Source organism: Barbatula barbatula (assembly GCF_947034865.1).
Source record: "Barbatula barbatula genome assembly, chromosome: 19".
Lineage (NCBI taxonomy): Eukaryota > Metazoa > Chordata > Actinopteri > Cypriniformes > Nemacheilidae > Barbatula > Barbatula barbatula.
Genome location: NC_136782.1, coordinates 22,033,035 through 22,056,209, shown reverse-complemented (window position 1 = coordinate 22,056,209; position 23,175 = coordinate 22,033,035). Strand labels below are relative to the sequence as shown.

The 23,175-nt window shown below is 40.0% G+C and overlaps 3 protein-coding genes across 3 annotated transcripts in view; 2 read left to right on the top strand and 1 right to left on the bottom strand.

Moving 5' to 3' along the window:
• LOC306908500 (protein NLRC3-like) lies at nt 1-13,686 on the bottom strand. The gene is made up of 6 exons (XM_079481425.1): nt 13,541-13,686; nt 5,084-5,178; nt 4,718-4,831; nt 4,334-4,447; nt 3,264-3,359; nt 1-2,019 (listed from the first exon to the last, which is right to left on the bottom strand). Exons 2-6 carry the CDS (start codon nt 5,128-5,130, stop codon nt 237-239), a joined length of 2,154 nt encoding a protein of 717 aa, XP_079337551.1. The 5' UTR covers nt 5,131-5,178; nt 13,541-13,686; the 3' UTR covers nt 1-236.
• The window catches only part of LOC306908488 (NACHT, LRR and PYD domains-containing protein 3-like), a 316,456-nt gene that overhangs the window by 23,365 nt on the left and 269,916 nt on the right, over nt 1-23,175 (top strand). The window lies entirely within an intron of this gene.
• Nucleotides 6,262-9,638, top strand: LOC306908492 (uncharacterized protein). The gene is made up of 2 exons (XM_079481413.1): nt 6,262-9,215; nt 9,383-9,638. The coding sequence occupies exons 1-2, from the start codon at nt 6,404-6,406 to the stop codon at nt 9,496-9,498; spliced, it is 2,928 nt and encodes a 975-aa protein (XP_079337539.1). The 5' UTR covers nt 6,262-6,403; the 3' UTR covers nt 9,499-9,638.

The window sequence follows — 23,175 nt, the reverse complement described above, 5'->3', positions numbered from 1 at the left end:
TAAATGATAAAGTATAATGAAATATTTTTTCCATTTGGACTGGAACCTTATTACTGTTAATAAACACCGTCATGCTTTGATAGTTAAAGATAGTTTTAGCTAAACACTGATGATACGTTTACATCATATTCAAATGTTTCTTGCGGCCCCTCAAAAGATTGAGCACCAGCCGCCAGTTTGTCAAACTTCATGAATAATGTTTAATAATGTTTAAAGAGTGAAGTGACTGTTCACACTTACTGAACTGATCTGGATTCACGAATCACAGGCAGCAGATTCTTAATAATTTTCAGTGTTTCAACTTTGTTTCCTCTATAAAAATCCTTCAGTTTAAACTCATTCAGCTCGTGTTCTGATGTCAACAACACAAACGCTACAGCTGACCACTGAGATGAAGAGAGTTTGGTTTGACTTAATGTTCCAGATTTAAGATGATGTTGGATTTCCTCCACTAGTGAATCATCACCCAGTTCATTCAGACAGTGAAACAGATTGATGGATTTCTCTGTAGAGCGAGTGCTCTTGATCTTCTTCTTGATATACTCGACTGTTTTCTCATTGCTGTGAGAGCTTCTAACTGTCTGTGTCCTCAGAACTTGTAGAAGATTCTGATTAGACTCCAGTGAGAGACCCAGAAGAAAACGCAGGAAAAGATCCAGATGTCCATTTTTACTCTTTAGAGACTCGTCTACAGCTCTCTGATGCAGCTCAGATATTGACGTCTCTACTTGAATAGATTTTCTAGCTTTATTGAACACATTTGTGTTGTTGTTTGTGATGGAGATGTGAGCATAAAGAGCTGCGAGATGTTCCTGAACGCTCAGATGAATAAAGCAGTAAACTTTCCCCTGATACAAGCCAAACTCCTCTCTGAAGATCTGAGTGCACAGTCCTGAGTACACTGATGCTTCTGCTACATCAATGCCACACTCTCTCAGGTCCTCATCATAGAAGATCACATTCCCTTTCACAAGCTGCTCAAAAGCCAGTTTGGCCAGTTTGAAGATCATGTGTTCATCATTCTTCTCATAGTCCTTCTGATGTTTGATGTTTGTCTGAATGATCAGGAAGTGTGTGTACATCTGAGTGAGAGTCTTGGGGATCTCTCCTTCACTCTCTGCTTCACTCAACATTCTCTCTAGAACAGTGGCTGAAATCCAGCAGAACACTGGGATGTGACACATGATGTAGAGGCTCCTGGATGACTTCAGGTGTGAGATGATTCTGTTGTTCAGACTCTCATCACTGATTCTCTTCCTGAAGTATTCCTCCTTCTGTTTGTCAGTGAAGCCTCGTACCTCTGTGACTCGATCAACACACTCAGAGGGGATGAGATCAGCTGCTGCTGGTCTGGAGGTGATCCAGATGAGAGCGGAGGGAAGCAGATTCCCCGCGATGAGGTTTGTCAACATCACGTCCACTGAGGCCGATTCACTGACATCACACAACCTCACACTGCTGTGAAAGTCCAGAGACACACGACACTCATCCAAACCATCAAAGATGAACAACACTTTATATTCACCGCTGGAGATTTCCATTTCTTTAGTCTCTGGGAAGAACAGATGAAGAAGCTCCAGAAGACTGAGTGTTTGGTTCTTCATCAGATTGATCTCTCTGAAAGGAAGTGGAAATATGAGGTGGACGTCCTGATTCTCTTTCCCTTCAGCCCAGTCCAGAATGAACTTCTGCACAGAAACTGTTTTTCCAATGCCAGCGACTCCCTTTGTCAGCACACTTCTGATGGGTTTGTCTTGTGCAGGTAAAGCTTTAAAGATGTCATTGCATTGGATTGGTGTGTCCTCTGTTGCTGTTCTCCTGGATTGTGTCTCAATCTGTCTCACCTCATGTTCATTACTGATCTCTCCACTTTCACTCTCTGTGATGTAGAGCTCAGTGTAGATCTCATTCAGCAGTGTTGGGTTTCTCTCATGTGATGTTCCTTCATACAAACACTCAAACTTCTTCCTCAGATTTGATCTGAATGTGTTGAGGACTTCAGGAAGTTTAGACTCATTGCTGTAAAGTTAAAATAACAGATTATTACTCAAGTTAGAAAACTAAATGCTCAGAGCGAGAATTCTTCTCTGTTTTTGAGGAATTGTTCACTCATTCTTTCATGGATTACTCTTCCTTAGGCCATCTTAGATGTATATTACTTTAGATAAATACAGATGAATCATTGACAACTGTCGTCATTTTAATATCTTATGTAGTTTTCTAATTGTTGACGCTCCAAAAATAAGATGCACTTATTATATTAGTCCAATCCAAAGCACAGTGGGATCAAAATGTCTTCTGAAGTGAAACAATTGTTTTTTGTAAGTGTTGTGAGAGAAACAATAAGATCATGTGTTGCTACAGCGCTTTGTCTCGTTTTTGTCTCTTTTAATCTTAACACTAAATGCTGTTGTAGGGACCTATAAACTTTATAAAAATATTTTAAATATAGCAAATTTTATTTATATGTTTCATTTTTTAATGACATGTGTCACGGATGTGTTAGAGAGAGAACCCAATTGCAGGCAGCGAAACGGGGATGAAGGGGTTAACAAGGACTTTAATATATACAGAAAACAGAAACAAAACAAAAACCCACGAGGGGGTGACAACAGGGTACACACTAAACTGAACTAACTACAGACTAAACACTTGACAAGAATTACAACTACAAAAACACCTAGACTGACAAAACACTCACACTGACTAGACTAGACTAGACTAGACTAGACTAGACTAGACTAGACTAGACTAGACTAGACTAGACTAGACTAGACTAGACTAGACTAGACTAGACTAGACTAGACTAGACTAGACTAGACTAGACTAGACTAGACTAGACTAGACTAGACTAGACTAGACTAACAACTCAAAGACATGGCATAGCATAAAGCATGAAGTAGCAAGGCATACCAGTACAACGAACGAGCACAAGACAATAGACAAGAGGGCATTAAATAGGGGAACAAACACAGGATAATTACTAAGGGGCAGGTGAAGGAAATGAAACACTAATGGGAAGGCTAACGAGACAAAAGGGCGGGAAACACTGACGAGACACGAGAAAGCACATGGCATGTCAGAATCAAAACAAAGCCATGTCTTTCTCACACAAAACCTAAGGCTATGCCATGACTCCGCTGCAAGACCAAGAATAAACATGACATGATAGCGGAATCATGACAACATGAGGATGAATAAATGACAGAATTGTTATTTTTTTGTATGAAGTACTGTGGTGAGTTATGAATATTATGATTTACCTGAAACCAGAATCCATGTTTTCATTTAAGTTTTGTGGTTGATTCTTAGAAGGATCAATCTTCCTCCTCTTACAGACGGGATCTGTTGTGAATCGCCTGGATGACACAATTGAAAAGCAAGAATCAGACACTTGAAAATGAATAAAATCATTATTAACTTTATTAACTACAGTTTTTACACTGCTGTGAGAGTAAATGACCACTATGGCTTAATTATGATATTTTCATTTACACCCATTTAACCTGAGGTTTAGAGCGTTGGGCTTGTGATCATGAGGTTGCCAGTTTGAATCTTAGTGCCAGCAGGTCATGACCGAAGTGCCCTTGAGCAAGACACCTTACCCCTGATTGCTCTGCAGTAATGTGACACTGTAAAAAACTACTTGTAAGTCGTCTGCCAAATGAATAAATGTAAATGTACTAATTCTATTTAGACTGGAATACTGTAATGCTGTCCTGACCAGACCACCATCATGCACCATCAAACTCCTACAGATGGTTCAGAATGTGACGGCAAACCGAAGAGGGCGCACATCACACCCCTTGCAGCCGGGATCTTATTCAAAGCTCTGCCTCTCGTCTACACAACTACTACAGGCACAGCCCCAGCTTACCTTAACATACGGGCAGATGCTTGCATTCTGCTAATAAACAACAGCTAGTGGTGCCTTCTCATGCTCATATCCCTGGACTCTTCCCCGCTGGTGGAACGACCTGCACACCCCTACCAGAGCAGCTGAATCCTGCTCGACCGTTTTCAAGAAGTATCTGAAGACTTTCCTCTTTCATAAACAACTGACTCAATAACACTAGCACTTCCTTTCGGCTCTGTCCATTCTTCAAAATAGAAGAAATGAGTGTAACTGTGTCTGAGCAAATAATGTTCAGTTTTTAATGCACTTGAACATTTTGTTCTGTTACTGTCATGACTGCTTCCATTCTTCCTCATTTTATATTTAAACAAAAGCGTCTGCTGTGGGACTAAATGTAATGAAAATGTAAACAAACACTCAAGAAAAATCTCACATTAAATGAAATGTCAAATAATTTTCTTAATAGACATTTTATACCCAGGATTAGGTCTTGTATCTTCACTCTTAAAGTTTAATGGCGGATTCATAGACCAGTCACTCTTCATAGACACACAGCTGACCTCTGGATCTGATCTCATCTGATCTACTGATCTATAACAAACAACACATGACAGTCTTTAGTGTACTGAATTACTGTATTTAACAATATCTTATCTATTTATACCGTTAATATAAAAATATACTGTATTTTACGTATTTGTCTCAATGAGTAAATTATACAGCGCTCATTGTTTTTCTGTGTAAGCATGTGTTAATAATCATCAAAATAACATTTCCAAAAAAAACCTTTCCATCTGATTTATAAAATAAATCATCAAATTAAATGTCAAGGTATAATCATGTTTTATTGATATTTTATACCCAGGATTAGGTCTTGTATCTCCACTCTTAAACTTTAATGGCGTATCCATAGACCGGTCACTCTTCATAGACACACAGCTGAACTCTGGATCTGATCTCATCTGATCAACTGATCTATAACACACAACACATTATAGTCATTACTGTACTGAATTACTAATATATAGGTATATATACTGTATTTTTGTGTATTTGTCTCAATGAGTAAATTATACAGCATCATTGCTTTTCTGTGTAAGAATATATTAATAATCATGAAAATAACATTTCCAAAAGATTAATAAATAAAAAAATCCTTCAATCTCGTTAATAAAATAAATGAACAAATATGTGAAGGCATAATCATGTTTTATTGATGTTTTATACCTGAGATCAGGTCGTGTCTCTTCACACCTAAAGTTGAATGGATCCATAACGTTAGACTCTTCATAGACACACAGCTGAACTCTGGATCTGATCAACTAGAACACACAACATATTTATTTCTATTTTAAGTAGAATTATATTATCTGATGAACTTCTCATTAAAAATGTTTTTAACAAATATCAGAGAAAATGGTCACAAAATAAGGAGATGTTGCACAAAAAATCAGCTTTATATAAACATTTATATATATTAAAGATTTAATACGAGTGTGATCATGGAGCTTCAAAGGTGAATCTGATCAATCTGATCTCAACAACTGACACTGAATGAAAATGACACACAGACACAAAACCAAAGTGAATAAAAAGTCATTTAAAGTGTTGTGAAAAAGGACGACCCTTTTCAGAAGGATAAAACTGGCTGCTCGAGAATCAGCCAATCAGGAGCGTCAATGTGCCCAGCACCAGCGTGCGGAAGGAGACAGTTAAGTTTCGGTTTTCGGGAAAAGTTTGGAAGAGAGCGTTGGTGTTTAGAGACTGTGAAGTTTTATATTTATATTTGTTCTGATACTGATCGTACTCATTTGCTAGTTTCTAGAACTGTGTGCGTGCAACTACCAGTGAGTATACTGAAGTTTGTTGTTATTTTCACCTCAGATTGATGTCGTGGCATGTTGATTATCATCGTAAAATAGCGGAGCTTATTTAGCAATGCTAGCGGGTTTGATTCTTATGGATGCTAATAACTAATGAAGCGTTAATCTGCAAGCTTAACATGTCTTAATTAAAATAATGTCTTTTTTCCATTGTTCATGCACAATGTGTAACATTGTTTGATTTAAGGAGTAACTTTGCAGTTAATACCTATTTCATGTTCAGCCAAACGTAGTATGTTATATTGTTACCGTTATTGCGCAGCTAATTAATCTTTGAACAGATATATATTATAACTGTATTTTCTAAGGTTGCATTCGCTTGGATGCAGTGTTATAATAAATGCTTATTACTATAGTCATACATAACAAAAAGAGGATTTAATCTTTAATTGTTTTGGTTAATTATAAACCTGTTAGGCATGTTATAACTATTTAACATTTACTGATTTATGCCTGTACCTTTGTTTCAGAACCACACACACCTTCATATTCAACTCTTTATTCTAATAAACACCTCAACGAACATCTTGTCTGCATTCTAATCGATGCTCCCTGGCGGCCATAAACCTTTAAAGACCAGTCAAATTATACAGTCCTTTCCAACAACAAAACATTTGGTCCTTCGAGCCGGATACAGCGTGGCCACCGTGGGATTGTTTTAGAGATGTTTTCGGATCAGAATACACGTCCAGTAGATGCCCGACCCCGCCGAGAGATCCGACGACCAGCCTGGATGGAAGACTATAACATCTCCCTCCAAACATTGCCGCCGCTCTCTCGTTTGCCTCATCAACCGGCTACCCTGTTAGAGCAACAGCAGCCCTACAACAGCATGGTGAGATTCCCAGAGAGACAAGCCAGGATGACACCTCTCACACCACCACTGCAGCATGAGGCCAGGAGTGCTATGCGGGGAGCCGAAGCTGCCTATCCACGTCAGTTTGATTATACAGAACCCCTCTTTCAGAGTACGCCAGCCTCTGCCCAATCAAGACCTGCCCCAGAAACAGCGCCGGAGGTCCTTGAAGTTCTTTATAAGCTGAGGGAAGATAATCAAAGGCTGCAGCAACAGGTAATGGACATGCACAGGCGACTTGACGGTCGTACGCCCGTTCCAGACCTATCAGCGCTGCGACAGCCAGCCCCCTCTTCTTTTCCTACATCTGCCTACCACCAGCATGACATAGATCAGGATGGTGGAGCGTACCAAGCCATGCCAATTCCGCCACCAGTGCACGTTGGTGCTCACACTCTGCCTCTGGATGACGATGACTGGCCACCGCCACCACCCCCAGTAGCAGACAATGTCTGTCAGCCACCATCACAGGACCTTACGGCAGAGCTCATAACAGCACTGAGAGACCTCAGGATGACACGTCAGCAGGAGTTCCCCAATCACCTCGATTCCCATTATCCAGTGGGTGGTGGGCAGACACCAGAGTACTGTGTACCCTACACCCCACGAAGATGTGAGTCGCTACCCGAAGAGCTGCGACCCTCACACCACCATGAGACAGCGTACCGCGGGCCTAAACCCACAATCCCTGCATTCACTAAAGGGGATCCGAGACAGTTCGCCAGGCTTAAGGTCGCTCTTGAGAACCTGCTGCCTGTGGACGCTACAGAGCGCTTTAAATACCAGATTTTGGTGGACCACCTGGTGTATGAAGAGGCTCTTCTAATAGCGGACTCATACACTAACTCACTACAGCCCTATACTGACACTATGAAAAGTCTAATCGAGCATTATGGACAGCCTCACCAGTTAGCTCTCAGAAAAATAGCTGATCTAATGGAGGCCCCTAATCTTGCACGTGGTGACTCCAGTGGGTTTAAGCGATTCGCCCTGACAGTAAGAGCACTCGTGGCAATGTTAGACCAGCTTGGGGAAAATGGGAAGACTGAGCTTCACTGTGGTTCACATGTGACACGGCTGCTGTCCAAACTGCCCCATGATATACGGGCGGAATTTAAGAGGTTCCTGTACCCACAGCGTGTTACAATACCAAGCCTATTGCACTTTGCTGACTGGCTTGACTACGAGCTGAAGGTGCAAGAGACGGTGTACGAGCCTCTAATCGGTGAAAACAAGAGCAGAGTAGGACCCAGGACAGAGCGCCGCGACACTAGGAGTGGCAAGAACACCAACATCCTGCATACCACAGACCACCCTGAGAGCACATCGACAGCTAAGAAGGCCTTACCAAGCGCCAAGCAGCCAGAGAGGACAGCATACTGCCCTTACTGCTCTAATACGCAACACTTCCTAGATAAGTGTGCAAACTTTGCACAGCTAACAATGGAACAGATAACAGCATGGATCAAGACCAACAAGAGGTGCTGGCGATGTGGTCGCACACACCAGGCCGCACAGTGCCGCCTGAAAGTTACATGCTACAAGTGTAAAGGGAGACACCTGCAAGCTTTGCATGAAGTGAATATAAAACCTGTAACTGAGGATACATCCTGCCTCGTCAGTACAACCAATGAAGTCCTGTACGTGGACAGGCGGGCGGGATGCAGCCAGGTCCTACTGAAAGTTAGTAAAGTGCTGCTGCGCAACGGTGAACACACTTTGGAGACATATGCTATCCTTGACGATGGGTCGGAGCGTACTATTCTTCTCCCCGCAGCAGCGCAAAGCCTGAAGCTTACTGGCGAGCCAGAAAAGTTGATCCTAAGAACTGTTCGGCAGGATATCCAGGTTTTGCACGGCACTGCAGTGTCGTTCTCCATCTCCCCAGTAGACAATCCAAAGAAGTCCTTCAATATCTACAGAGCATTCACTGCTGAGCAACTGGGTCTGGCAGAGCACAATTACTCAATGACGGCACTTCAGAGGAAGTACAAACATTTAAGAGGCCTCCCTCTTCAGACGATTAACAGTGTGCAACCTCTGTTGCTAATCGGGTCAGATTATACCCACTTAATCACTCCAGTGGAGCCTGTGCGTTTGGGACCTCGCGGAGGACCAGCTGCCGTGAAGACAAAGTTGGGTTGGACACTTCAGGGGCCCACCAGGTACAGCAAGCAGCAGGCAGCATCACAGCAGTGCCTGCACGTCTCCATCCTTTCACCCACTAACGAGCTTCTACAGAGTGTAGAGAGATTGTGGCAGCTGGATGTTCTACCATACAGGAGCGAAAAACTTGTCACACGCTCCAGGCAGGATCAGGAAGCTGTCCGCATGCTGGAGACGAAGACCACAAGAGTAGATGTTGACGGAATTCGGCGTTACGCTACTCCCCTCCTCAGGGTAAAGAACATGCCACAGCTTCAGGCACCTAAGGAAGCTGTGCTAGCTAATCTCCGAAGTACGGAGAGGCGCCTGTTGCGGGACCCTCAAAGAGCAGCTGCATACTGTACAGAGATTGGAAAACTAGAAAAGGCGGGCTATGCAGTTAAAGTGTCAGAAGAGGAGCTGAGCAAAGCAGCCGAGTCCTGGTTCATCCCACATCACATGGTGAGCCATAACGGTAAGAACAGGATCGTGTTCAACTGTTCCTTTAAGTACAAGGGAGAAACCCTTAATGAGCTGATGTTGCCTGGGCCCACTCTAAGTTCCAGTCTACTCGGTGTACTGCTGCGCTTCAGAGAGCATGCAATTGCTGTCAGCAGTGATATTAAAGGCATGTTTCATCAGGTGAGGGTGCTCCCAGAGGACAAGCCGTTGCTGCGCTTCCTGTGGCGAGATCTGAAGACAGAGGAACCACCCAGCATCTACTCATGGCAAGTCCTTCCATTTGGCACCACATGTAGTCCCTGTTGTGCAACCTTTGCGCTGCAGAAACATGTGCTTGATCACAGTCAGCCAGGTGAAGACGTTCGAGTGTCCATAGAACGATCCTTTTATGTGGACAATTGTCTGCAAAGCCTCCCATCGGTTGAAGAAGCTCGTCACCTAGTCGATAAACTAACCTCACTGTTGGCTACAGGTGGATTTGAGTTACGCCAGTGGGCCAGTAACACCCCTAGGTCATCAGCCACTTGCCCAAAGAAGCAAGATCTGAGAGCAGCGAGCTGTGGCTCAACGAGTCAGGAACTGACCCACAGGAGCTCGCCCTGGGACTCCGCTGGCTCTGCAATTCAGACACCTTAAGGTATAAATACCGTATGATGGACCAACCCACACCCACCATGCGAAATATATACAGAGTCCTGGCACGCCTGTTCGACCCACTGGGATTTATAGTCCCATTCACAACGCGGGCCAAGGTCCTGGTGCAACACTTGTGGGACAAACAGAGAGACTGGGATGACCCATCACTACCTGAGGATGTGCTGCAGTCATGGCTGACATGGGAGGAAGAATTACAGCATCTCTCACAGATTATACTGCCTCGCTGCTATGTGAGCCCTGGGATGAGCACTTCAAACCTCCAAAGAGATCTACACATCTTTGCTGATGCGTCAGAGAAGGCATATGGCTCAGTGGCCTATCTACGGACGGAGAGTTCACACGGCTGTGTGGAGGTGTCTTTCCTGACTGCTAGATCCAGAGTGGCCCCGAAGAAGCAGCAATCAATACCCAGACTAGAACTGTGTGTTGCCCTGACAGCGGCACAACTAGCTGCATTACTTCAAAGAGAGCTGACGGTGAAGCTCCGCAATGTTACCTGCTGGACAGACTCCACAACAGTACTCACATGGCTGCAGTCAGAATCATGTCGGTATAAGGTATTCGTGGGAACCCGTGTAGCTGAAATACAGGAGCTGACTGATGTCCGGGCCTGGAGATATGTGGATTCTGTCAACAACCCAGCTGATGACATAACCCGGGGAAAAACACTGCTGGAACTGGCTGGTAAGAACAGATGGAGGCAGGGCCCTGCCTTCCTACAAGAGTCGCCTGAAGCCTGGCCTACACAGCCAGCCACCGAGGTGACAGAGAATACTGCTGAGCTGAGAAAACCCACCGTCTGCTGTCTCACTACAAGCATACAGGTTTCTCCATTACCAAATGCTGATCAGTTCTCTTCGCTCAGAGCGTTGATAGAGGCATTTGCCAAATCCAGCTCTGTGTCAGCAGGGAGCCCAGTCAGTCTTTCTGCTGATGATTATCGAGAAGCAGAGAGAGAAGTATTGAGACAAGCCCAGCAGGACAGTTTTGTTGAGGAGCTCAGTCTTTTGAGTACCGGTAAGCCAGTAGCTGCCAATAGTAGGCTGATCTCCCTAGCACCAGAGTATGACGAAACCATGAGACTCATCCGGGTAGGAGGAAGGCTCCGCCGCAGCGACCAGCTAGAGCCAGATTCCATTCATCCAGTGGTCCTGGACCATCGGCATAAAGTGACCCAGCTCATCATTAAGAACATGGACAAGAACCTTCGCCATCCAGGATCAGAGCGCCTTTTTGCAGAGCTGCGGTGAAAATACTGGATTCTGCATGGCCGTGAAGCGGTTAAGCGCCACCAGCACTCCTGTCCGGACTGCCAGAGATGGAGAGCCTCTCCAGTCGTGCCCAAGATGGCAGACCTCCCACAGTCCAGACTACAGCTGATGAAGCCCCCGTTCTTCTCTACGGGCATGGACTGCTTCGGGCCTTTCACAGTGAAGGTTGGCCGTCGCCATGAGAAGAGATGGGGCATACTATTTAAATGCCTGACAACGCGCGCTGTGCACGTGGATGTTCTGTCCAGTATGGACTCAGATTCCTTTCTGATGGCCCTCCGCCGCTTTATTGCGCGAAGGGGTAAGCCAGCAGAGCTCCGGTCTGACCAGGGCACTAATTTTAAGGGAGGTGAAAGAGAACTCCAGGAGGCCTTCAGGTCATTACACCCCACACTCCAGGCTCATCTGGCTAAACACCAGATTAGGTTTAAGTTTAACCCCCCAGGAGCACCACACTTTGGAGGAGTCTGGGAAAGGGAAGTGAGGTCTGTTAAAGCTGCACTGAAGGCCACCATCCAATCACAGGCTGTCCCTGCAGAGGTCCTGCGGACAGTACTTATCGAAGTGGAGGGGATTTTAAACTCCAAGCCACTGGGGTACGTATCAACCGACGTAGCTGATGCTGACCCTGTGACCCCCAACTTGCTCCTTATGGGGCGGCTCGACCCTTCTTTACCACAAGCTGTGTATTCGGAGTCTGAGCTCCTGAGTCGCCGCCGCTGGAGACATACTCAGGTGCTGGCGGACCAGTTTTGGTCCCACTTTATACGACACTATCTCCCGACTCTCCAGACTCGTTCCAAGTGGCACAAGGACCCTGCACAGTTGCAAACTGGAACCATAGTGATGGTGGTGGACCCACAGCTTCCAAGAGCGCAGTGGCCTTTAGGTCATGTCACCGAGGTTATTCCAGGAACTGATGGGAAAGTCAGGACTGCAGTAGTCAAGGTCAAGGACAAAATTTACACGAGGCCTGTTGCCCGCCTTGTCGCTTTACCTGCCATACCAGACACTGATACGGTCAGTCCTTCTGAGTGGCAAATTTAGTGTAACAAATTTGGGGGCGGCTGTGAAAAAGGACGACCCTTTTCAGAAGGATAAAACTGGCTGCTCGAGAATCAGCCAATCAGGAGCGTCAATGTGCCCAGCACCAGCGTGCGGAAGGAGACAGTTAAGTTTCGGTTTTCGGGAAAAGTTTGGAAGAGAGCGTTGGTGTTTAGAGACTGTGAAGTTTTATATTTATATTTGTTCTGATACTGATCGTACTCATTTGCTAGTTTCTAGAACTGTGTGCGTGCAACTACCAGTGAGTATACTGAAGTTTGTTGTTATTTTCACCTCAGATTGATGTCGTGGCATGTTGATTATCATCGTAAAATAGCGGAGCTTATTTAGCAATGCTAGCGGGTTTGATTCTTATGGATGCTAATAACTAATGAAGCGTTAATCTGCAAGCTTAACATGTCTTAATTAAAATAATGTCTTTTTTCCATTGTTCATGCACAATGTGTAACATTGTTTGATTTAAGGAGTAACTTTGCAGTTAATACCTATTTCATGTTCAGCCAAACGTAGTATGTTATATTGTTACCGTTATTGCGCAGCTAATTAATCTTTGAACAGATATATATTATAACTGTATTTTCTAAGGTTGCATTCGCTTGGATGCAGTGTTATAATAAATGCTTATTACTATAGTCATACATAACAAAAAGAGGATTTAATCTTTAATTGTTTTGGTTAATTATAAACCTGTTAGGCATGTTATAACTATTTAACATTTACTGATTTATGCCTGTACCTTTGTTTCAGAACCACACACACCTTCATATTCAACTCTTTATTCTAATAAACACCTCAACGAACATCTTGTCTGCATTCTAATCGATGCTCCCTGGCGGCCATAAACCTTTAAAGACCAGTCAAATTATACAGTCCTTTCCAACAACAAAACAAGTGTTAAAGAAAGAACTGCGTCACCTCGAGCGCACATTACATTACTCACACTAACACATTATGAACGAATAACACACAAAACAATCTTTATAAGTAACTTTATCAAACAAAGACAAGAGATTATGAGTGAAATACACTACAATACTTTTATAAACTAGACATCACACACTTGAACATAGAAACACACAAACTGAGCAAATCTGAAAACAGACTTACTGCAACAAGACCAGACTGACAATCTGAGCAAAAGTCTTTTGTGTATTTTAGACATGAATCGGTTCTTTAGAGAAACCCATAACCCTCAAAACTAACAACATAATGTTTTAGTTCTAGTCTGTATGTTGAGCTCAAGTTTAGCTGAAGACTGAAGCTCTAGATACTCTGTGGCCTTGCGAAGATAAACGACTGAATAACAGTTTTAAAAGCAATAAAACATCATGAACTCGACACTTACCTCGATTAAAGTGTTATTAGATCCTCAAAAGATCCCATCAGAGTTAAAAAGAGACTTTACGCGTTATAATAAAACACTTTAATACTCGACAGAACTTTACCTGTTTTGAACAGGTGTTTATAAAATGGACGCCGGGAGAGTCACGTGATGTACTGCGCTCACTCTTTCACTTTCGATTTGGTTCAAAAATGGTTCAAAATTCATACAAACGTTTAAAATACGTCAACATCTCTTAAACCAACCCACCAAAAATAAAATAAAATGTTTCGTGCCGCTTTCTTTAGCCCTGAGTGTGTTCAGGTGTTTGTCATCTTTAATCTTCTTTAAGCGCAGAGGAGCAACTGTGTCTCTGAAGATCTTCAGTGTTATTACTCATGCGAGAGATTTGAGAGGTTCAGGCAGATTATCAAGAAAAACACCTTTTATAGTTAAAGTATTCTACCGTGAGACAGTATTAAATCTAAAGTATGATTATGAAGGTGAGTGGGTCCTGACACATGTTGACTAACACCCCTGGAGTTAAGAGTGTCTTTAAAAGCCATTCCTAAAGCATCTGTATCATTATCTACATGGATGTTAAAGTCACCATCAGCAAGGACTCTTTCTGCAGCCACTAGTTCAGATAAGAACCACCAAATACTTTAATAATATCTGTGTGGTGGAGGCCTGTATACAATAGACAGGAAACATTTTAATGATGTTTTATTCTTAGTATTAGGTGTTAATACATGGAGTACCATCCCTTAACAAGAATTGTATTTAGGATCAGACTTCTGGGAAATGCTAAAGTATTATTGTAAAGTGCAGCAACACCTCCCCTTTTAGATGAGGCTCATCTTTATAATATTAATCTTTGGGGACAGACTCATTTAAAGCAATATAATCATCAGGCTTTAGCCATGTTTCTGTCAGACAGAGCTTTATTCTTTAAGGTCTGTTATCATATCGATAAGTAAAAGTTTGTTGAAAGTGTGCCGCCTGCTGACAGGATCAGGTGGTGTTTAACAGCGCGACACAACGAGCTGCGTTTAATGGAGCATAATATATAAACACATCATATTATAATACTCTTCTTGTTTGTGAAATTAAGTGTTTAAATCCTCAAAAAGATGGGGTCTGTTGTCAAAACATTGCTGTCAGAATCAAAGCGTAAAGATCACACAGGAATATGTGTATTTTATTAAGATCATGTTTGGCACGTGACAGCTAATTATTTAATAACGAATAATTTCGTGTTTGTTTGGGGTTTGATGAAATGCATAGGGACAGGTGCTCAACCAGTGGCGGTTCTAGACAAAATTTACTAGGGGGGCCAAGTAGGGGCCAGTGTTTAGCCAGAGGGGCACATTAAAATTTTTTAAAGATTACAAACTTTATTTTACTTTACAATCATATAAACATTTATTTTGTACAGTAGTGCAAGAGTGAGTGCAGGTGCAAAAGAGGTAGGGCCATAAAAAATGCATTCAGGTTACAACAATGTGCCATTTCCTATTGTGGACAGTTGAGTCCACACTTAACTTGGCATAACACTGCTGGATCAATGATACCAGTTTGGCCTGAGCTCCGTTTTCTGTCCCCCATCAAAGTGGTTTTCTATATATTCAAGATGGGCTGTACTGCTGATATCTGTAGAAAGATTTACAGTAAACACACATTTATTTATGCATGTATATCGACATGTATTTCAATTTATAAGCCAAGTATTTACTTAAAAAAATAAACATTAGAGTCATATTGTCACAAAAAGGAATTTACAGCAGAAAGCACCATTTTAAGGACACACAGTAGACCAACATGATAACAACATGATAACGTTTCATGATAACTATATGATAACAACATGATAACGTTTCATGATAACTATGAAAGAAAAAGAACTTAGGGGCATGCATTACATTTCTTTGCCTATTATGGGAACATGTGTGCAACATATGTACACAATAAAGGATACAACTTTGTGAATATAACATGTAATGCCATTTTTATCTTCATTTATAAATATTGTATATGTATTAGCCATTCATGGTCAATGCATATATTGCAGTATATTGAAAAATAAAAGCACTAGTTTCCCATATATGGAAATTCATTATGTAATATATCGCATTATATTTTGCAGTATATTCCCATATAGTTTTGTTCCGTGAGGGCATTGTGTAGACCTAGTAGCAAGGATACTGACATTTAGATATTCGCTTCTGCTTCAATAAGTTTGCTTAGATATTAATACGTTTCTAAACATATCGAAACCAGACATTTACAAACTTGATTTTATTATCAATGTAAGGAACAAAAGTAACATGGTTATGTGCAAGAACAACAAGTCACTTATGAGATCAAATAGCACCAGGAGAAATTGTAGCTCCGCTCTCGAGTAGTTGCTGAGCCGAGCAGGACCGCAGGCAGCTACAGTGTTTACGACCTTCATGAAATGTTATTTATCTTGTCATTATTGTTATTTATATTTACTTGTCATTAAGAGATATTTATTTATGTAATAGTGATCAGCTCTAGCTCTCTTACTTTAGCTTTCATTATTAAAAACAGAGCGCTTGTAACATTATTCTGGGATAAAGTCCCAGATAGCAACTGACATTGATTTAATGTTGATTTCTGTTAGAAAAGTCAGTATCGGTCGTCAATCACATTTCAATGTTGAATCAATGTTTACTATGTGGTTTGTACATCAAAACGTTTTACGTCAGAAATAAAACATTGATTTAATATCGAAATGTGGTTATCAACAAGTGTAAAACATTATCAATTTCTAAATTTTAAGATTTCAATTGGAAATAAACCACAAAACTGTTTGCTCGAGCGAAGATGCGATGGGGTTTGCTCTTTCAGTCAGTGTGGGGCAAGTACAGAAAACTCTTTTTGCTACTCAAGCTGTAAACGTTGCTGCGTTATGAAATGAAAGTGTTGTTCAACCATGAACTCCTTGCTTTGCTAAACCACACAGTTCTTATGAAGACTGTAAGCTTAATGAACACAAAGGTTTAGTTATGACTTTACTTCTTCACCGTTGTCTCTATGTTGCCAGGTTTTTTGTTTGGACATGAAAATTGTGGCACCATTTCAGCTCAGTAATGTAAGTAAAACGTTATCAATCAATTATTAAATAGCAGCAAAAAGTCAGTAATGAAATAACTGAAAAGAGTTCAGTGTTGTTTGGTTACAACATTCTTCAAAATATCTTCTGTTGTGTTCTTCAGTCATACAGATTCAGATTGACATGAGAGGGAGTAAATAATGAAAGCTATCCCTTTAAAACAACAGAAAATATATTGATATATATAACAATACAAATAGTTGATTATTTAAAATAATAAATAAGAGGGAAAACTGCATGTAATAATAAAATGAACACACACACACACGCATCCTGAAATGTGTTTAACTTTCACTTCAACTGGTTTACTTGGAACAAACCAAATGTGTTTTCAATAGAGTCCAGCGGTCTGAAAAATAATACTGAAAACTTACATACTGATCGACTATTAAAACCGAAATGTGACGTTTATATTCTATATTGTGATTAAACGTAGATACAGATTTAAATCCTATAGTGCAAAACTTCAATTCATCTGTTTCTGTGATGACTCTCTTTTCTCAAACGCTCTCGTCATTATAAGGTCTATGTCGCCCTCTGCTGGAGAAACACTGTAAACATCAATATAAAATGATACGTCACACTTCTACAAACATCACATATGACCGAGAAAAAACACAAACTTGTCCCGCCGCTGGATTACAAAGAAAAACAGTTTTTATCCAAAACAAACAAACATTATATCTCAAAATCATGACGCAACCACCTGTCAGTCATCCGTTCAGCGGGCACGCCCACATTTCCATGAGCTTCTTCTTTAAGGTTTTATTGGCGGTTGACAAACAACACAATGGCGCTTTACCGCCACCAGCTGGTGTGGAGTGTGGATCAAAATGACTTTTGTTTTTATTATATCCTTTTCCACAAATGTGTTATTCTAAGATATTAAAATATACAGCTATAACATTCATTTCCAGAATCGCTTTGTAAAATATCTCCTAATATAAATTGCCTTAGAATCTTTATCTGCAGCCATAAATAGGACTTCCGCCCGAATGAACCATAATCACCCTAATACACGTGACTATCATAAACACTGAAGTGGAAGCGACTATTATAAATGCATAAGATAGTAAAAGACTATATGATTACCAAACAAATAACCAATTAAAGTGTGTTCACCAAAGCGTCTTTAGCAGCTAAATAATTATATCTGGTGCTGTTCTGAACACGACCTTTTTAAACAATATATTTAAAACATAGACTTTAAAATCTATTTAATACCGGTGCACAGAATTATGTACCGTAATGTGATGTGAAACAGCTCAATATACGCGAGGTCTCACTTCAAAACACTCTTGTGAGTAATAACATGTCATGGAAATATAGAGCAAGATCTGTACTGTCACACTGATAGTTTTTGCAGTGGTTTGCCGAACGTTGCTTTCTTTTATTCCTCTTATTAGTGAATCACCTGTACCGCACCAAAGGCAACGCAATGCTAATAATCTGTGCACTCTTTCAGCATCCACAACTTCTCAACTATTTTTCCTATTGGTTTATGGAACTGTTAATCTGCGGTAAACAAAGCAGATTCATTACGAGCTTTGCTAAAGTTTCTGTTCTCTCTCTTCTAGAAGTTACTGAAACTTGGATCAAACATGAGGACACTGCCACACCGGCAGCCCTCTCCTATAGTCACAGGAGGAACCGGTCTACTTCTCCCTAATGATTGAATATTCAAGCAGCTAGATGAGACATTTCTATAATCATATGAAATAAACTACTGTGACATTTTCCTTTTAAAACAAAAGCTTTAGTTTCTCCTGTATTGAAACAGTATGTATTATTATTTAGTGAATTAAATATCTTATTTTTGAACTGCAGTCTATCTTTTCTCCAATGCTAATTAAAATAACAGCTAAATGTAGCTCTATGTAAATGAACGTGCTGTTGCTAATGTAAGTTTTGCTTTGCATGAAGCCAAATAATAACAAAAGAACAGAATCCACTGTTAATGGTGCTCCAGGTTTAACACCGGGATGGGGTTCAAGTCTCTGATGTGTACTTGCTTGTTATTATTAGCTATAATACTGAAATAAACAACGGTGCTGAAAGATACTGAAATAATACATATTATATTGCAAAAAAATATCTTTTGTCTTTTTTAATCATTGACTCTTAAGAACTTTTTATTTGAGATCAAATTGAATTCAAGTTCTTAGATATTTTAAATGACTGAACACATATCTTAATGACATTCTTATCCCTGAAAACACTTTTTATTAAATCTTTAGACAAACTGTATAAGAAAACAGTGCAGTAAAAAGTCTTGAAGCGTTTGGATACTGCACTTTAAGGATCTAAGAAAATGACTCTTATCTTTATTACTGTTACTTTATTTAATCGCCATGGCAACAATGTTCAAGATATTCAAAATCCATTAGCAGTTTATTATCAGTATTTTGGCATCATTTTTGTGTGAATTGGATCATTTTCCAAGGAGAACAACACATTTGTCTGAGAACAAATAGCTCATCCACATGTCGTGTGTGATAATAACTAATTATCACCAGAAAAATGATTTTAAAGTTAAATGCATCAGGTGCCTTTTGAGAACATCTGTCTTGTTATACTAAAGTAGTAAAATAGTCATTGTTTCCATTCAAATGAACATTGATAATAGAGCACATTGTTGTCTTGTTCCGAATTATGACCAACAGAGGGCGATGTTGACACTACAAAGAAAGATTTGGGTATTTTTGTCAATTCAACACTGAAACCACATCAATCTAAAAGATGTAACAGCGATTCAACATGAAACACTTTACACCCAAAACATTTATGTACATTTTAAAGCTGTGAAACCAATGAAATATAATGTTTAAATTGTGGTAATAAAACTAAAAATGAAGTAAATCTGAGTAACCTAAACATTTCGATTAGAATTGACCACACAGATTGAGTTTATATCAAAAATATGATTTGTTAATTTAATACTCATTTTTTAATTCAACTTAAATAATATAAGTACATTTTAGAGAAATATACTGTTGGATTTTTAATATATTTCTTAATGTGGTCCATTGAAAAAGATAATAAAATAAAGATTTGATGAAGTTAATATAACTGTTATTTTGTGATGATTATATTTGAGATTGTTATGAGCTATAATGCAGTTCTGCAGCAGTCAGTCTGAATGTAAAAGTCCTCTGCTTGAGAGGATTCCTGAGAAATTAATTGACTTATTTCATGTCGTTCATTATTTTCAGTTGAAGGGATTGTTCAGCCATAATAAACTGTCATCATGTATGTATATGACTTTCTTCTTTGAGAAATGTGTTCATACAATGGAAGTCAATGGAGTTCAGTGTTGTTTGGTTACAACATTCTTTACATTTACATTCAAGCATTTGGCAGAAGCTTTTATCCAAGCAACTTACATTGTATTAAACTATATATGTATACATAGGTATCTGCATCCCCTGGGATCAAACCCACAACCTTGAGCTCTTACCACTGAGCTACAGGAAAGCTTCAAAATATCTTCTGTTGTGTTCTTCAGTCATACAGGTTCAGATTGACATGAGAGGCAGTAAATAATGAAAGAATTTGCATTTTTAATTAAAAAATAAATAAGAGGGAAAACTGCATATAATAATAAAGTATAAATAAACACACACACACGCGCATCCTGAAATGTGTTTAACTTTCACTTCAACTAGTTTACTTGGAACAAACCAAATGTGTTTTCAATAGAGTCCAGTGGTCTGAATAATAAAACTGAAAACCTATATACTGATCGACTATTAAAACCGAAATGTGACGTTTATATTCTATATTGTGATTAAACGTAGATACAGATTTAAATCCTATAGTGCAAAACTTCAATTCATCTATTTCTGTGATGACTCTCTTTTCTCAAACGCTCTCGTCATTATAAGGTCTATGTCGCCCTCTGCTGGAGAAACACTGTAAACATCAGTTTACATACAGATCACAAACATCCTCACAACAGCTGAAAGCTGTGAACTAAACATAATAAAATCATATTTCTCTCACATTTCACGAAGGTGCAATAAGATGTCAGTAAGTAAATGCAAAACTGAGCGCTTGTATATTGAAGTTGAGAATTTAAACAATAAATCCATGTACACTAAGATTACACTTCCAGCCGCTGTGTAAACTTGTACATATAATAATCTGAAGCACTGATGGACAATAATCACACTGTGACTCATTCATGAAATATGAGTAAATTCAGAGTAAATTCAGATTTCATAGTAAAATGTTTTAATGAACTCCAGTCAATCATAAACACGATCTCATTCACGATTAGCATAATCCCGCCTACGAATCACAGCTACGCAAATGACGTAAACATGAACGCTGAAATCCTCTGGACTTCATTCTATAGTTTGGCTGCATTATATTGAATAAATGTATAAGATAGTAAAAGACAATATGATTACCAAACAAATAACCAATTAAACTGTGTTCACCAAAGCGTCTTTATAAGATAAAATAATCATATCTGGTGCTATTCTGAACACGACCAGCTGGTGGCGCTTAACTGCGCGTTATTCCGCGTTGGTTGGTTCTCAACCTTTTGCAACTCATGGCCCACCAAGGACTGTTTAAAAATGTCCGAGGACCACCTTTCCAAATATGATAGTATGAACACAGAATATTGAAAGAGTACATATACTCTGCTGTTCATCTTTAATGTCACAGTAGCAGATTTAGTCAAGTCAGATGAAAACTGTTGTATAATCACGAAGAGCATTTATTCCTGAACAATAACAGTGCAGGTCAGACCAGACCGGCTGTTCTGTGTTCAAATGTGTCTGTAGTTTAACACACTGTGTCTTCGGCTTAGTCTCAGTACCTGCTCTTATAAAACCACAGTTAATGTGTGTAATGTAGACGGCTGTGATGGAGGCAGTTTTTATATTTAATGGACAAATCAACAGCGGTTGTGCGGTGGTTTGGGAAATATATATGAATTATAAATAATATTTATATGATTATATTTGCGTGTGGCAACCACATGGTGAGTGGGAGAGAAATATGGACCCTATTTAAATACTTGAAATATACTTGAAATTGAAATATGATATCTGAAATAAATGAGGATAAAACATCCGCCCATATAATGCGCAAATCCATCAGTGAAACACTACAGCATATAAAACATTTAAATCAGTAAATAATGAGAACTTAAATGATTAAAGCGAAATATTAAATAAAAAAGCTCTTGTTACAGTGACAACTTCTGTCAATCACATATAAACCCTTACAGTCCTTAACAACTCCATCTGAAACAAACTGTTTAAACCCACCTTGGCTTTTCTATTCGGATTGCCATAAAAACGTCACTTTTTCCTACTCGATGATGGAAAACTTACATGTTGACATCGTCCAGATTAAAATGTTTACAGCTGCAATAAATGCGCGTTCAGAAGATGCGCACATGAGCGCAGACGCACAGATGTCTTGTGACGTGATTGGACAATCAATCTGAGGTTGTGACGTGTTTGGTGTTGCGAGCGACTTTGACTTTCAGATAAACGCATCTTAACTCGACTTTAGTGTTTCTTTAACGTGTCAGTTCATAAGACTTATTAAATCATCACAAAACAACTAAATGTGTTAATTTAAAAATAAATACAAATGAATGTGGCGGTAGTCTACCACTGTCTATATGGCCCAGCAGATGGCGCTCCGAGGCGCATTAAAGTTGAGAATCACTGACGAAGAAGATCCACAACAGTGTTTGTCCCGCCTCTTCTGCACTGTGATTGGACGGCTGTGTAAACAAGGACAGTGACGAGCTGAAAGTTAAAAAGTAAACAAAGGCGAACGTCAAAGCGACTTTACGACCGATTGACACAAAGATCGTTTTTTCTGCTTGTGTTTCATGAATGAGGCCCATTTGTGTTTGGTTGTAAATGTACTGAAAGCTCATTCTTGAACCTTTAAATCTCAAATCTTCCACAGGGTTATTATGGCCTTTGCTCAATATGGTGACACGTTGTTTGAGGCCTCACGCAATCTGAGATTAAAAGTGCAAATGTGAGAAAAACATCTTTTGAGAATCCCTGCACGCTGAAGTGTGTAGAAACAAGAGCACAGATATATGAACATGAACACATCCACACACCTTCATTCAAGCTTTACAAACACACTTTAACATGAAGCTCTTAAAGCCAAACACATCATCTGCCAGCTGTCTCTGAAACTGACCCAGATCCAATGCCTTCGTCGCTTTGACCCGCCAGCCTGACAAGTGGGTCTGCATGCGGCGCCATCATGGCAGCAGAATCAGATGCTACTTGTCGGAACTGGATTACCTATCCCTGTTGCAAGTCTTGTCTTTGGTGTATTGTGTACATGTTTTTCTCCCCACCTTCCCCATGTTATGCTTTATCTTCTTCTAAAAATACATTTCGTTGCACTGTACTTGTATGTGTGTAATGACAATAAATTGAATCAAATCAAATCAAATCAAACTCCACAAACTTCAGTTTCACAGCAGAATAAAGCAAATCCTGTACAACAGTCAAATCACATCTGGACC